General features: G+C 41.6%; 1 protein-coding gene across 1 annotated transcript in view; it reads left to right on the forward strand.

Moving 5' to 3' along the window:
• The window catches only part of LOC139469473 (uncharacterized), a 54,335-nt gene extending 43,693 nt beyond the window's left edge, over positions 1–10,642 (forward strand). Inside the window, exons 27-34 of the mRNA XM_071251654.1 lie at positions 78–239; positions 1,147–1,275; positions 2,832–2,965; positions 4,610–4,750; positions 5,896–6,019; positions 7,220–7,316; positions 9,163–9,273; positions 10,481–10,642. Coding sequence (XP_071107755.1) covers positions 78–239; positions 1,147–1,275; positions 2,832–2,965; positions 4,610–4,750; positions 5,896–6,019; positions 7,220–7,316; positions 9,163–9,273; positions 10,481–10,548 — 966 coding nt within the window. The 3' untranslated portion in view covers positions 10,549–10,642. The remainder of the gene's footprint in view (positions 1–77; positions 240–1,146; positions 1,276–2,831; positions 2,966–4,609; positions 4,751–5,895; positions 6,020–7,219; positions 7,317–9,162; positions 9,274–10,480) is intronic.
• Positions 10,643–16,200: the final 5,558 nt, after the last annotated feature.

Raw genomic sequence — 16,200 nt, forward strand, 5'->3', positions numbered from 1 at the left:
GCACTGCCTGTACATCCATTGAAGCGAGTGCAGCCATGAAGCCAAGTCTGTCAAGTCGCTGTACCTTTACTTGACAGGAGCACAAATGGAGAAAACGAGGCCTGGCCATGACTCCTGTGAAGTTCAGCGTCATGTACAACAATGTTGGCTACACTGTAGATGTCGCTATATATGAAGTAGACGGGTCCGTCACTGTCACCCAAGGCGGCGTTGAGATGGGACAAGGGCTATATACAAAGGTATTTCTGTCACAGACATGTTTTGGAGTCAAGAGTTATAAGGTGGACAGTACGTAAAGGTGACAGTCTTTGCTGGAGGGAGAATATTTTTCCAGTCGACGCTTCAAAACATGTCTTTCTCTGAAAGAAGCCAAACAATTTCGTTTTACACTCACCTCGTTTTCTTCAAACAATATGGCCTGTCCAGTGACCGGAGAATAATGTTTTCCAAGCATTTTCAGGGAGATATGTATTGCTAAGCAATTCCTATGTCACTCTTGAAAATCAAATGGAATGTGTGTAAAGATAATGTTACAACCATGGCACAGGAAACACGTTACTGCACTGTCATTGGTGGTAGGGTGGATAGTATGTAAAGATAATGTTACAACCATGGCACAGGAAACACGTTACTGCACTGTCATTGGTGGTAGGGTGGATAGTATGTAAAGATAATGTTACAACCATGGCACAGGAAACACGTTACTGCACTGTCATTGGTGGCAGGGTCGATAGTATGTTAAGATGATGTTTCACAGAACAGGTATACTTAAGTGAGTGAGGGAATTAGTTTGATTTAACGCATCTGAACAGTATTCCAGATATATCACGGCATGTCAGCTTGTGTGAAAACCAAAGTGATGCAGGTCTCAGATGTCGTCCATTTTGGTGAGACCTGGTATTGGACCGGTATTTTGGTCCAAACCGGTATTGGACGCACAGTCATAGGTTTCTGGTGTGCCCAAAGAGACGCAGCTCTATATGCGATTTGCGGCGCCTTAGACGACTGGGTCACCCGTGCCTCAAGTATATGGCGGTGTGGGGTGATACATTTATAACATAGTAACCGTGACTATGCCTAACTGAGGTACATACCCAACAGTGCTGTAGCATGTCTCGTGTAAACGTCAACTCTATTGCTATCCAGGTGGCACAGGCGGTGGCAAGCAGTCTGGGTATACCAGTCACAACCATCAAGGTCCGCCCAAACACCTCCCACGTCAGCGTTAACAACTTCCCCACGGCGGGCAGCTCCACCAGCGAGCTGGCTGTGAACGTGAGCTTCAGGATTGACTTTATCGAATGTCATGTAATCCAGTTTGTACCTAACTCGTCGTTATACAGGTCATACTTCGGTCATTTTTCAGTCATACACTGGTCATTATACAGGTCATACACAGATCATTATACAGGTTATACACCGGTCATTATATAGGTCATACACCGGTCATTATACAGGTCATACACCAGTTATTATACAGGTCATTATACAGGTCATACGCCATTCATTATACAGGTCATACACCAGTTATTATACAGGTCATACACCGGTCATACACCGGTCATTATACAGGACATACGCCGGTCATTATACAGGTCATACACCGGTCATTATACAGGTCATACACCGGTCATTATACAAGTCATACGCCAATCACTATACAGGTCATACACCGCTCATTTTACAGGTCATTCACCGGTCATTATACAAGTCATACACCGCTCATTAAACATGGCATACACCGCTCATTATACATGTCATACGCCGGTCATTATACAGGTCATACACCGGTCATTATACAGGTCATACACCGGTCATTTTACAGGTCATACACCGGTCATTATACAAGTCATACGCCAATCACTATACAGGTCATACACCGGTCATTATACAGGTCATTCACCGCTCATTATACATGTCATACGCCGGTCAATATACAGGTCATACACCGGTCATTATACAGGTCATACGAGGTTATTATACAGTTCTTACACCAATCATTACACAGGTCATACACCGGTGATTATACAGGTCATACGCCAATCACTATACAGGTCATACACCGGTCATTATACAGGTCATACACCGGTCATTATACAGGTCATACACCGCTCATTACACATTGCATACACCGCTCATTATACATGTCATACGCCGGTCATTATACAGGTCATACGCCGGTTATTATACAGTTCTTACACCAATCATTACACAGGTCATACACCGGTCATTATGCAGGTCATACACCGGTGATTATACAGGTCATACGCCGGTGATTATACAGGTCATATACCGGTCATTATACAGGTCATACACCGGTCCTTATACATGTCATACGCCGGTCATTATACAATTCATACACCAATCATTATACAGGTCATACACCGGTCATTATACAGGTCATACACCGGTTATTATACAGATCATACACCGGTCATTATACAGGTCATACACCGGTCATTATACAGGTCATACACCGGTCACTATACAGGTCATACGCCGGTCATTATACAGGGCATACACCAATCATTATACAGGTCATACACCGGTCATTATACAGGTCATACACCGGTCATTATACAGGTCATACGCCGGTCATTATACAGGTCATACACCGGTCATTAGACAGGTCATACGCTGGTCATTAATATACAATTCATACACCAGTCATTATACAGGTCATACACCGGTCATTATGCAGGTCATACACCGGTTATTATACAGGTCATACGCCGGTCGTTATTCACTCTCTTACACTTACTCTCACTTAAGGCATATTTAGGTCCCAAGGTTGCATTCTATATTTATGTTGTGCCGTTCCTATCTTTAAGTCTGCCCTGCGATGCTGTGAGATTCTGAAGGAGAGGATGGAACCAGTCAGGAAGAATGTTCCTGAAGGTGCTGACTGGCTAACTGTCATCAGGGCGTGCTCTAAACTCGGCATCGAACTGGCAGCCAAACACAAGTAGGCAACACCCCCGTGTGCGTGTGTGTTCAGTCAAGGGCAAAGTGACCAAGTCGTTGTTTTATTTGTTGTTTGTTTATTGTTTTACGCTGCACTAAACAATATTTAAGCTATGTGACGGCGGCCTATAAAGAATGAAGTATCAATGCCAGAATATCAAGTGATCAATATTTTGAAACAACGATACACACCGTCGGGGTACGGTGACACGCATACAACCATATCATTATCATTATCATTATTATCATTAAAGGGAAAGATACTATTCGAAGGTCATCTCGAGCCTCACCACTCAATCAATAGTTTGCTGGGGACCAATTCAAACCCAGGATCCCTATAGATGGGCCACACGTTGATAGACAGTATATAGAGCGGTATTAATGCCATGGGTGTCATCTCAATCTGATGACTGGCATCCACAACAACATTTGGTACCAATCTGCGAAATACATGAATTTCATATGGTGCAGAAAGGTCGTCTTCCATATTATAGTTCATGTTATGTCAGCATCTCTTAGTTTCCGCCTTTTCAATACAGTGGCTGTAATTGACTTTCACATTGAGTGAGATCATTGGAGAATGAACCTTCATAGAGTGAGGGCCAAACTGTATGAACGTCGGAGCTTTCATACAATGTTTGGTCTTCACTCTATGAAGGTTCGTACTCCAATGAACTCACACAAAGTGAAATGCAATTCTTATTATTTATTATATCACTAGTTTTACCTCAAAGGACGTAGACCTTAATCGATACACAAGTATATTTAGTACGTGTGACTTCATGTTTACACTAACAGCCATACAACAACCAGCTGTATGGCGTAATACAATAGTTCCTCAAAACGAGAGGTGACATGACCGTATGTATGCTCAACATACTCAAAAGGGAAGACTTTTGTAGTTTCTTTAGAACAAATGTGCTCAAATAATATCCTCATTAGATGAGGAAGGCCTGTTAAGAACTACCTCAGAAAGTCAGTCACAATGACAGCGCGTCCTAATACATTTACATCAAGTAAAAGACGTCAAAATGGCCGACAAGAAAAACGTGACGGGAGACGTGACGTTGTTATTGAATGGCGATTACATGTGTCAGTCATCATTGGTCAGCTGGCCGATCATTGAAAGGTGATTAAAGATGTGTCAAACAGACACTTAGGTAAATTCATAGATTGCTGTAGACGGTCACTGTCACCCAAGACACGGATCGAGTCGATACTACGATATTTTTCTGATTATTTCGAACCTTTAATCTTGTGTTCAGCGTGTCACTATACATCAAGAAACGTCAGAAAGTTTGACGCTTATGTATGTTTTCGTGCTAAGGAATTCCCAGGGGTTTCCCGACTAATGTGGAAGTAGTCCGTCAGTGTTTACGTCATTTCAAAAGCAGGGTCTCGTGAAAAACGTATGAACGTCAAATTGTGTCGTTCAGACACTGATGAAAGTCAATTTCACGGTCATGTGACCGACCTCTCGTCCAATGGAAAAGCCGTGTATCGTGTAAACGTCAAATCTTTTCATTATTTCATATTTCTCATTTCATTAAATTTCTCATTGTAATTCTCATTGAAGCACGTTTAGTTATAACTACACGTGTAACTGATTTTGTGGGGTCGATAAAACACTGCAAATGTATTTCAGATGGAAACCAGAATGGCAAGGGGGTGCCTACTCCCCTGCCTATTGTGCCTTCGCAGCTGGGGCGAGTGAGGTGGAGCTTGACGTTCTGACGGGGGAGAACTATATCAGGAGGGTGGATATCATCTATGACTGTGGCGAAAGGTGAGTGAGTGTGTATTGAGTGAGTGAGTGGTGTCGCGGTGATAAACCATGATTCACATTCAGGGTGATACGGTAATTCCAATTAAAGATCATCTGATCCTGGTCTAATACTAAGGGACATAACCCTGCGCGGTAATTGTGCGTTGCCTGGGCTACACGCGCTCCTGATTGGAGTAGTATGACATGACTGATATGTTACACCCAGTCGATACATAATGTATTCATACTCCAGTGTCGGGGACACGGGTGGCCCAGTTGTCTAAGGCGCCGCGATTCGCCGTGCAGAGTTGCGTTTATTGGGCACGCCAGAAACCTATGATTGTGGGTTCAAATCCCGGTTCGCCCCGGTTATGTTTCTAGGTTTCTTAGCACCATACCCGGGCTCGTGGGTTTCGCCGAAGTGGTAAACGTCCGAGACCTGCAGTCAAGGGGTGAAAGAGCTCGCTCCTTAAGCCAACGGCCAAGGTTCAATGTCCCAGATATTTCGTCTTGTGTATATTGCTAAGTAAAGCCAAAGTGAAGGAGATGTGAATCTAGTTTCATATACAGTGAAACCTCGTTAACTCGAATTCGATATACCGGTTACAACTTAAGACGAGACCCGTGAAGATTCAAGTTAGAAAAGGCACCCATGGTTGCTATAAAAGGCGACTATGCTTGTAGTAAGAGGCGACTAAGGGGATCGGGCGGGCAGGCTCGCTCACCTGGTTGATGCATGTCATCGTATCCCAATTGCGAGGATCGATGCTGGATTGTCTGGTCCAGATTCGATTATTTTCAGACCGCTGGAATATTGCTGAGTGTGGCGTTAAACAGCAAGCAAACAAACAAAGGAAACTTAAGACGTTTTTTGTATCAGCACTATGGTCGCCCGTGGCTTGGCTCGAACTACAGAATAATATATTTTCAGTGATTCAGAAGAATTGAAATTGACGAGGTTTCAAAGACTGACTGCCTTCGTAGTCTAGCGCTAGACCGTCTGAGGTCGGTGTTTCTATTCCCTGGACGCGTCATACAAACAAGCGTTAAAAGATGGGACGCACGTCAAGACTCACACACACGTCGCAATATAAGTTCCATAAACTTGAACGCGACGTTAATCCCATTTCACCTCACCTCACAAGACAAGATGTTTCGTGTTACAGCTTGAACCCAGTCCTGGACATAGGCCAGATCGAGGGCGCCTTCATGATGGGCGTGGGAGGGCTCCTGTTGGAGAGAGTTGTGTATGATGACGTCACAGGCAGAGTCGTCAACAACAGTACATGGGTATACTGATCTGATCTGTTATACTGATCTCTACTGATTAGACACATGTCTCAATGCACGGACAGTCCATTCTGATTAACAGTTGCTTATTGGTAACTTTGTATTCGTCATTGGAAGTGTAAGTGAATGCTCTACCCTGAGCCGTGACAGGATCTGCTGATCAGAATTCCAATCCAAGCACGTGCTCATGGGTTTCATCAAACTGATAAGCGTATATGCGTCAGCTCTTTGGGGTTTCTGTCAAATTAGTCATACACACCATGTTTGCACTGAAGTAAAGTCTCAGAATATTATTATTTGAAGCTTTTCCCTGTTTGTCTATTTTCTTTAAATAACTGCTTACAGAATGGTGGTGATTTTGAATAACACGCTTGTATGATTGATACATATATATCTTAGCGAATGCACTGACACAACGATAGGATTATGATATAGTACTGAGAGTGTCATGCTTTCAAGAATAGTAATGTTCAGGGAGATTGTGGTGAGCGATAGAATATGACTATAGGGTTGAGCAGCGTTGTTTAATGATCGTGCAATGATTAAACCTCTCTCGGCAGAAAAGTGCGTTATTGTTGACGATGAAGTGCATTGACGTTGATGATGAAAATGTATTGACGTCAACAAGTAATGGAACTTCAATTACGATATTGGCGTTTATAGTTATAAAATTCATGACCTGATTCCCTACTTACGTCTATCGCAAATGTCAAACAGCAAACGGAAGCACATGGGGTAGTTGCGAATCACTCAGCTTCACTGATGATACGGTTCATGGTGTTTGAATTGACGTGTCCTTCATTTTGAAACGCTAATGAAGAACAATTTGTTTCTTCTTACAATCAATTATATTTCTGATTAATTTTTCTTAAATACCCTTATAAGCATTTATTAAATTGCTGATGTCATTGTGATATTAATATATTATCGATATTTAGCATAGAATACATATCATTCATACATAACGCATTCATGACACAAACGGCAATTGCATTATTGCAAGAATTAACGAATTACAGTTCAGCAACCCCCTGTTCTTGGCTCCAAACAGTAATAACGAGGAAATAGACTCCGGTGGATGATAGGACAAGGCCGTGTCTTTATCGTGGGTGTTGTAGCGCTTCCTTGGAGCATTTCTCCTTCATCCTTATATTCATACCTATCATTATCATATTCGTCAGTTTTCATATTTATCATCAGGACTACAAGCCCCCGACATGTAAGGACATACCAATGGACTGGAGGATCTCCCTGCTGCCCGACTCCCCGTGTCCACAAGGCGTAAGGGGATCTAAAGGTATGTGCAGCGTATTGCATGGATTGCCTCGTGTCAGCCTCGTGCCAGGGAAGCCAAGCGTGGTGCAGATGGTTTACGTTACCAGTTAAGTGACACCCGGGAGCAAGTGTAGAATCTCATATCGTGTTCATCCGGGGATTGACCATGAGCAGGTCACGGTACAACTAGGAAGCCATTGGCTCCCAGATCCACCAGAAGGCTCCATCGTGTTTAACATGGCCATTACTCTAAACATTCACCATATCTCATAGTAATTTTTAACATTCTTTATTCAGTAAAGTTGTAGGCCACCGGCACTTGGTACATTGTCTTGCACAGTAAACAACTCAGCTCAGTTACACATTGTAGCATTGTATAGTGTTGCCGATCATAATAACTTAAGCTTTCTAATATTCATTGCACGGTAGATGAAGGTAGAGGAATTTCTTAAAACTGTTTCATTGAAGTAGACATTAGTATTTTAATTTTTTACCCGTGATAGATGGACATAATATTTCTGAAGTAAGTATATTTGGCGGAGATGTTTGTACACATTACAGATTACCAACACATCGTACATTGCAAAACATGACTACCAGTCTTGCATAGTCTTTGTTCCCTAGGTACATGTACATATCTACCTGTAAAATAGATTATCTGATTTGAGCTACAAGGGAACTATGTAGTAGCACATCTGAATTTAGATAGTGTCATTTTATTTATATAAGACTCTACAGAAAATTGAACAATGAATAATGAAACACTGTAGAACAACCACACATATTAGCATGTCAATCCTGCTTCAAATACATTATGCTATAAACGATTCCTCAGTTAACTCTGTGGTTTTCCTAAATAAATCCAAATTCATAAAGTGAGACTTTAAATTTGATGCCTGGTCTGTTACAAACTGCTAATATAACTGTAAATAACTTTTCTTTGGATACCGTGAATCAGGCATTTTTGTCAGTTTACACCAATAGTTGATACAACGTTTAAAAGCCAATATATTGAGTGGATATCTACATATTCACCTCGAGCGACATGATTCGGCGTGGAGGATTTGACCGCTAGGAATCTTTCACAAGCAGGTGCGTGTACAGCTTGTAATTCTTTAATATTATTTATACCCCTAAGCTTTAGTACCATACGGGAAATGGGAACAACTTTGCATCAGTGCCTTAACAAAAGTTTATAAATAATGGGTTTAAGTATCACAAGTGATTTCAAGACAGAAACAGTTTTCTTTTAGCCTGAGATGTACAACTATTACGGCGTTTTGACCAAGATACATTCCTTGCAAACCATAAACCTTAATATTTGTAAGATGACACACAATCAATTGGATTAAGACCATACTTCTACTTTTCATATCTTGAAAGAATTCCGGCAATTTTAAGACAACAACTTTTGTCTTATCCAGGTTTAGCGATCACTTGTAATAACAGCAATACCTTTCCTACATATCTATTCTTTTCTGTAGGGCAAACACTGTATCAGAAATAAGAAATAAGTGTAACATGACAAGAAATACCTGTATGACATCAGGTCTTGAATTTCCCTTGCTGGATTATCAGTAAATATTCCAAAGAGAAAAGGGCTGAAGATGCAGCCCTGGCTGAGACAACATTCAAATATTTCATTAAAGCAGTTTAACACTTGAGATACGCCTTTGAATATAGAGACAGTATACATCCAGACATATTTGGTGAATATACTGACGTGCCAGCATTGTGTGCTTTGTGTTTCACCTGCTATGGGATATAATGAACGCATCTCAGGCAAAGATCAGTGACCTTAACCGTCCATTCACTTACGTCCCTTCAAATTGTGTACAAATGCCATAGTCTCATGTTTATCTCTCCAGCGGTGGGGGAACCTCCTATTATGCTGTCGACAGGGGTTTTCTTTGCCCTGAAACACGCAGTGGGTGCGGCCAGGCTTGACCTGACGGGTGACAGCAAGTACCAGGAGTCAGGTGAGGGGTGCTGCTGGGGGGCTGTTCACACAGTACGACGGTCGTATGAACTGAAGTATGCATGTGTCGTTCATACAGCAGTGTCATGACTATTTACATAGACAGCGTCGCATATATTCCCAATCGATGTCAAAGATGCCCGTCTAATGCCCTGTTTGATATTCACAGTAAGCATGTGAGTGAGTGAGTGAGTGAGTATGGTTTTACACCCCTTTCAGCAATATTCCAGCAACATCACACCGGGGGCACCAGAAATGGACTTAATACATTGTACCCATGTGGGGAATCGAACCCGGGTCTTCGGCTTCGTCGTGACGAGCGAACGCTTAAAACACCAGGCCACCCCACCGCCCAAGTAGGCATGTACATGTATCACGCCTTACAGTGGACATTTCAAACATTTCAAAGCACCATGTGAATAGAATTTACTCAGACACGCAGACCTTTGATAATGTTAAAAAACATTTAAAAATTGACAATTTGTCACAATGTTGTCCAACGTACCAATTTTCCATAAACCTATATTCAATATTGAAAAACTAGATGCAAAACACAAGCCGGAGTCTGTGTGGTCATATTTAGACTGTTTTGGCTTCAATAGATAATATTCTGTCGGACAATTCTTACTTAATAGCATGCTGCAAGTTGTGCCGAGTAAATGTTCCTAAACGGGTATTCTATATAAGTTAGCCCAGTGCAGAGTCATATCATGTACATATCCGTGTAATTAATAACGTATTTGTTAAACGTATCTGTACATTGATAAAGAGCAACGTCTGAGAAGCATCAGTATCTCGTTCTACAGAAGGACCAGTCTAGAGTGGCTGCATGTGGCATGGTAGCAGTAAGAATGGTAAAACACTCGTGCTGAACATGGTTGAACCGTGCAAGTGAGAAGGAAGGAAGGATGAAAGTAATATACAGTCAAACACTGTTGTGTCGAAGTTGAAGGGACCTTCGTAAATACTTCGAGTTATCCGATGTTCGACACAACCAATATTGATGAAAAAAGAAGGATTTTTACCTCGATATTATTTACTCGTACCTCGTGGGTTATTTAAAAAATACTCAGGGACCATGCTTATACTTCGAGACAACCGTAAGTTCGACACATCAAAGTTCGACACAACGCTGTTTGACTGTAACAGCTTGTGTTCATCTTACTCTTGAAACAGGGGTGTTGATGTATACGGTTTCACTCTTCCAGCTGCTCCCATGACGGTGGAGAGAGCGCATCAGGGCTGCGGAGTGATCGTGGACAGCCTGAAGCTCTAGCAGGCACACTCGGGATGTCCCCACCCACCGCCTCTTGCTTCTGGGTACAAATCCAGTCAGCCGTGGGAATCCCTGAAACAAATCCCTTCATTTTGCTTCCTACGGGAACCTGTTCCGTATCCGGAGGTCACACTGGCAGTGTGTTCGTGTTTATTTCCAATTCGTTTGTTTACCCGCTTCTTTGTGTCTGAGAAGGTGATTCTGTTGTGAAGCAATGTGCATATAGCATAAGGTTAAAAAGACGAGTTTTACTCGTTTTGAACCGATTTAATTACCAAAGCATAAAAGCTGGAACAAACTTGACCATAACATTGTCGTGAACCAACATGGTATAAAGAACACAATGAAAAATATCAATTAGTTGTTGTTGTTTTGTGGATGGCGAAAATGTTACACATTCAGTATGATGTAGAGTGTGTGTGCGTGCGTGCGTGCGTGTATGCGTGCGTGTATGCGTGCGTGGGAGTTTTCTACGTGGATGTATGCAACTATACGAAAGTGAAATTTACAATATGGTATAATTTTTAAAAATGCGAGAAGATTGATACTTCTATTAAGTTCTTCTCCTTAGCAAGCACGAAGATGTGCCACCTCGCATCAATGATATTGACGACAGTACACGACTTCGGCATCAGGCACGGTCATTGTGGATAATCCCTTGTACTCCTACATGTATATGGAGCTACATATATTAGTTAAACTTTTCTTAAAAGCATTAGGCTTAAAGATTTGTAGGGCGTTTCAAAACATACCAGACCCGTGAAGATCCAGGGTAGAATAGGTCTTCAGCGACCCATGATTGCCGTAAAAGGCGACTATGCTTGTTGTAAGAGGCGACTAACGGGACCGGGTGGTCAGGCTCGCTGACTTGGTTGTTGCATGTCATCGACTCCAATTGCGTGGATCGATACACATGGTATTAATCACATGATTGTCTGGTCCAGACTCGATTATTTACAGACCCCTGTCATATAGCTGGAATATTGCTGAGCGCGGCGTTAAACAACCAAATCAAACTAAAAAAAACACTCATGTATATAAATTTGTGTGAAGGAATGTAGCTGTGCTCAGGCCTTATGTTATTGAATACTCGATTCTAAACTGGTCAGTCAGAAGAATCAAATCATGATAATCACCTAATCAGCCGAAATGACGACCGAATCACCGCGGAAGATGTTATTAAAAGGAAAGTACTTCTTTATCAGTCATTGCCGGTAGGGATCTGCTGAATAGGTATACGTACTGTTATAGATTATAGAGAACATATTTGCAAAAACTACAATATTCATAGTATGTGTGACAATACATTTTGTGCAGGAAACACAGTAGAATTCGACTGAGAGAGCGTACTTCTGTAAGTTCCGGAGACAACGGAGGGGTTGACATTTGGCGCGTGTCTCTTGCCCACTTCGATTTCAAATGTTCTGCAGAACAATGAGTGAGTTGGGTTTAACGCCGCTTTTAACAGTATTCCAGTTATATCGCAGCGTGTCAGCTTAATGTGGGAGGAAAGCCCGAAGTGATGCAGGTCTCAGACGTTTACCACCCCGGTGAAACCCACGAGCGCGGGTATTGTGATGACAAACCTAGAAACATAATCGGGGCGAACCGGGATTCGAACCCACAATCATAGGTTTCTGGCGTGCCCAAGGGACGCAACTCTGCACAGCGAATCGCGGCGCCTCAGACGACTGGGCCACCCGTGCCCACTGCAGAACAATGAGCGGTGTGACGTCAAAATAGTGACGTGCGGTATCGAACTAAACCTTGCAAGGTGTAGTTTTCTTTAGGGTGCACACTTCATGCTGGCTAACTAAGTCACTGTAAATACTACACATTTCAAAGGTTGCCATATATGCGAGTATCGCATATTGATGTGAAATAAAACAATGTTCGAACACATTAAGCTGTATCCTTTGTATAAATGCAATATTGGTGTTTCACGAACTGAAATCTACGGTGGCCCATAAGGCCAATCTATTTTACCTGTCTTGTGTATATATGGACACCAATCTAAAGGTGTATTTTACCTGTCTGCTGTATATGTAGACACAATCTAAAGGTGTATTTTACCTATCTGGTGTGCACGTAGTCACCAATCTGAAGGTGTATTTTACCTGTCTGGTTTGCACGTAGACACCAATCTAAAGGTGTATTTTACCTGTCTGGTGTATATATAGACACCAACCTAAAGGTGTATTTTACCTGTCTGGTGTGCACGTAGAGACCAATCTGAAGGTGTATTTTACCTGTCTGGTGTGCACGTAGACACCAATCTAAAGGTGTATTTTACCTGTCTGATGCATATATAGGCACCAACCTGAAGGTGTATTTTGCCTGTCTGGTGTGCACGTAGACACCAATCTGAAGGTGTATTTTACCTGTCTGGTGTGCACGTAGACACCAATCTGAAGGTGTATTTTACCTGTCTGATGTATATATAGACACCAACCTGAAGGTGTATTTTACCTGTCTGGTGTGCACGTAGACACCAATCCAAAGGTGTATTTTACCTGTCTGGTGTGCACGTAGACACCAATCTGAAGGTGTATTTTACCTGTCTGATGTATATATAGACACCAACCTGAAGGTGTATTTTGCCTGTCTGGTGTGCTCGTAGACACCAACCTCAAGGTGTATTTTACCTGTTTGGTGTGCCCGTAGACACCAATCTAAAGGTGTATTTTACCTGTCTGTTGTATATATAGACACCAACCTGAAGGTGTATTTTACCTGTCTGGTGTGCACGTAGACACCAATCTGAAGGTGTATTTTACCTGTCTGGTGTATATATAGACACCAACCTAAAGGTGTATTTTACCTGTCTGGTGTATATATAGACACCAACCTGAACGTGTATTTTACCTGTCTGGTGTGCACGTAGACACCAATCTGAAAGTGTATTTTACCTGTCTGCTGTATATGTAGACACCAATCTAAAGGTGTATTTTACCTGTCTGGTGTATATATAGACACCAACCTGAAGGTGTATTTGCCTGTCTGCTGTATATATAGACACCAATCTAAAGGTGTATTTTACCTGTCTGGTGTATATATAGACACCAACCTGAAGGTGTATTATACCTGTCTGGTGTGTAAGTAGTCACCAATCTGAAAGTATATTTTACCTGTCTGGTGTGCACGTAGACACCAATCTAAAGGTGTATTTTACCTGTCTGGTGTATATATAGACACCAACCTGAACGTGTATTTTACCTGTCTGGTGTGCAAGTAGTCACCAATCTGAAAGTGTATTTTACCTGTCTGGTGTATATGTAGACACCAATCTGAAAGTGTATTTTATCTGCTGTACCTTTAGACACTAAAAAGTTAATGCTCGGCCGCCAATCATACATCTTATTTAGGACATATCGATTCATGTCGGACGTCAATCACACATCTTATTCGAACATATAGATTCATGCTCGGCAGTCAATCACACAACTTATTTAGGACATATAGATCCATGTTCGGCAGTCAATCACACATCTTATTTAGGACATATACATTCATGCTCGGCAGTCAATCACTCATCTTATTTAGGACATATAGATCCATGTTTGGCAGTCAATCACACAACTTATTTAGGACATATAGATCCATGCTCGGCAGTCAATCACACATCTTATTTAAGGACATATAGATCCATGCTCGGCAGTCAATCACACATCTTATATAAGGACATATAGATCCATGCTCGGCAGTGAGTCACACATCTTATTTAAGGACATATAGATTCGTGCTCGGCAGTCAATCACACATCTTATTTAGGACATATAGATCCATGTTCGGCAGTCAATCACACATCTTATTTAAGGACATATAGATTCATGTTCGGCAGTCAATCACACATCTTATTTAAGGACATATAGATTCATGCTCGGCAGTCAATCACACAACTTATTTAAGGACATATAGATTCATGCTCGGCAGTCAATCACACATCTTATTTAGGACATATAGATTCATGCTCGGCAGTCAATCACACATCTTATTTAGGACATATAGATTCATGCTCGGCAGTCAATCACACATCTTATCTAGGACATATACATTCATGCTCGGCAGTCAATCACACATCTTATTTAGGACATATAGATTCATGCTCGGCGTCAATCACACATCTTATTTAAGGACATATAGATCCATGTTTGGCAGTCAATCACACATCTTATTTAGCACATATAGATTCATGCTCGGCAGTCCATTACACATCTTATTTAGGACATATAGATCCATGTTCGGCGTCAATCACACATCTTATTTAGGACATATAGATCCATGTTCGGCAGTCAATCACACATCTTGTTTAGCACATATAGATTCATGCTCGGCAGTCCATTACACATCTTATTTAGGACATATAGATCCATGTTTGGCAGTCAATCACACATCTTATTTAGGACATATAGATCCATGCTCGGCAGTCAGTCACACATCTTATTTAAGGACATATAGATTCATGTTCGGCAGTCAATCACACATCTTATTTAAGGACATATAGATTCATGCTCGGCAGTCAATCACACAACTTATTTAAGGACATATAGATTCATGCTCGGCAGTCAATCACACATCTTATTTAGGACATATAGATTCATGCTCGGCAGTCAATCACACATCTTGTTTAGCACATATAGATTCATGCTCGGCAGTCAATCACACATCTTATCTAGGACATATACATTCATGCTCGGCAGTCAATCACACATCTTATTTAGGACATATAGATTCATGCTCGGCCGTCAATCACTCATCTTATTTAAGACATATAGATCCATGCTCGGCAGTCAATCACACATCTTATTTAAGGACATATAGATCCATGCTCGGCAGTCAATCACACATCTTGTTTAGCACATATAGATTCATGCTCGGCAGTCCATTACACATCTTATTTAGGACATATAGATCCATGCTCGGCAGTCAATCACACATCTTGTTTAGGACATATAGATCCATGTTCGGCAGTCAATCACACAACTTATTTAGGACATATAGATCCATGCTCGGCAGTCAATCACACAACTTATTTAGGACATATAGATCCATGCTCGGCAGTCAATCACACATCTTATTTAAGGACATATAGATCCATGCTCGGCAGTCAATCACACATCTTATTTAAGGACATATCGATCCATGCTCGGCAGTCAATCACACATCTTGTTTAGCACATATAGATTCATGCTCGGCAGTCCATTACACATCTTATTTAGGACATATAGATCCATGCTCGGCGGTCAATCACACATCCTATTTAGGACATATAGATCCATGCTCGGCAGTCAATCACACATCTTATTTAAGGACATATAGATCCATGCTCGGCAGTCAATCACACATCTTATTTAAGGACATATAGATCCATGTTCGGCAGTCAATCACACATCTTATTTAGGACATATAGATCCATGTTCGGCAGTCAATCACACATCTTATTTAAGGACATATAGATCCATGTTCGGCAGTCAATCACACATTTTATTTAAGCACATATAGATCCATGCTCGGCAGTCAATCACACATCTTATTTAAGGACATATAGATCCATGCTCGGCCACCATCCATACACTCGATCAGCGCTGGTATCGGATAGTGTCCCACGGCGGTTCGCTGTGTGACGGAAACTGTGTCGCGTACTGCAACAGT

This window comes from Haliotis cracherodii, unplaced genomic scaffold (assembly GCF_022045235.1).
Source record: "Haliotis cracherodii isolate W230 unplaced genomic scaffold, xgHalCrac1.p SCAF_2, whole genome shotgun sequence".
In the NCBI taxonomy this organism is placed as follows: Eukaryota; Metazoa; Mollusca; class Gastropoda; order Lepetellida; family Haliotidae; genus Haliotis; species Haliotis cracherodii.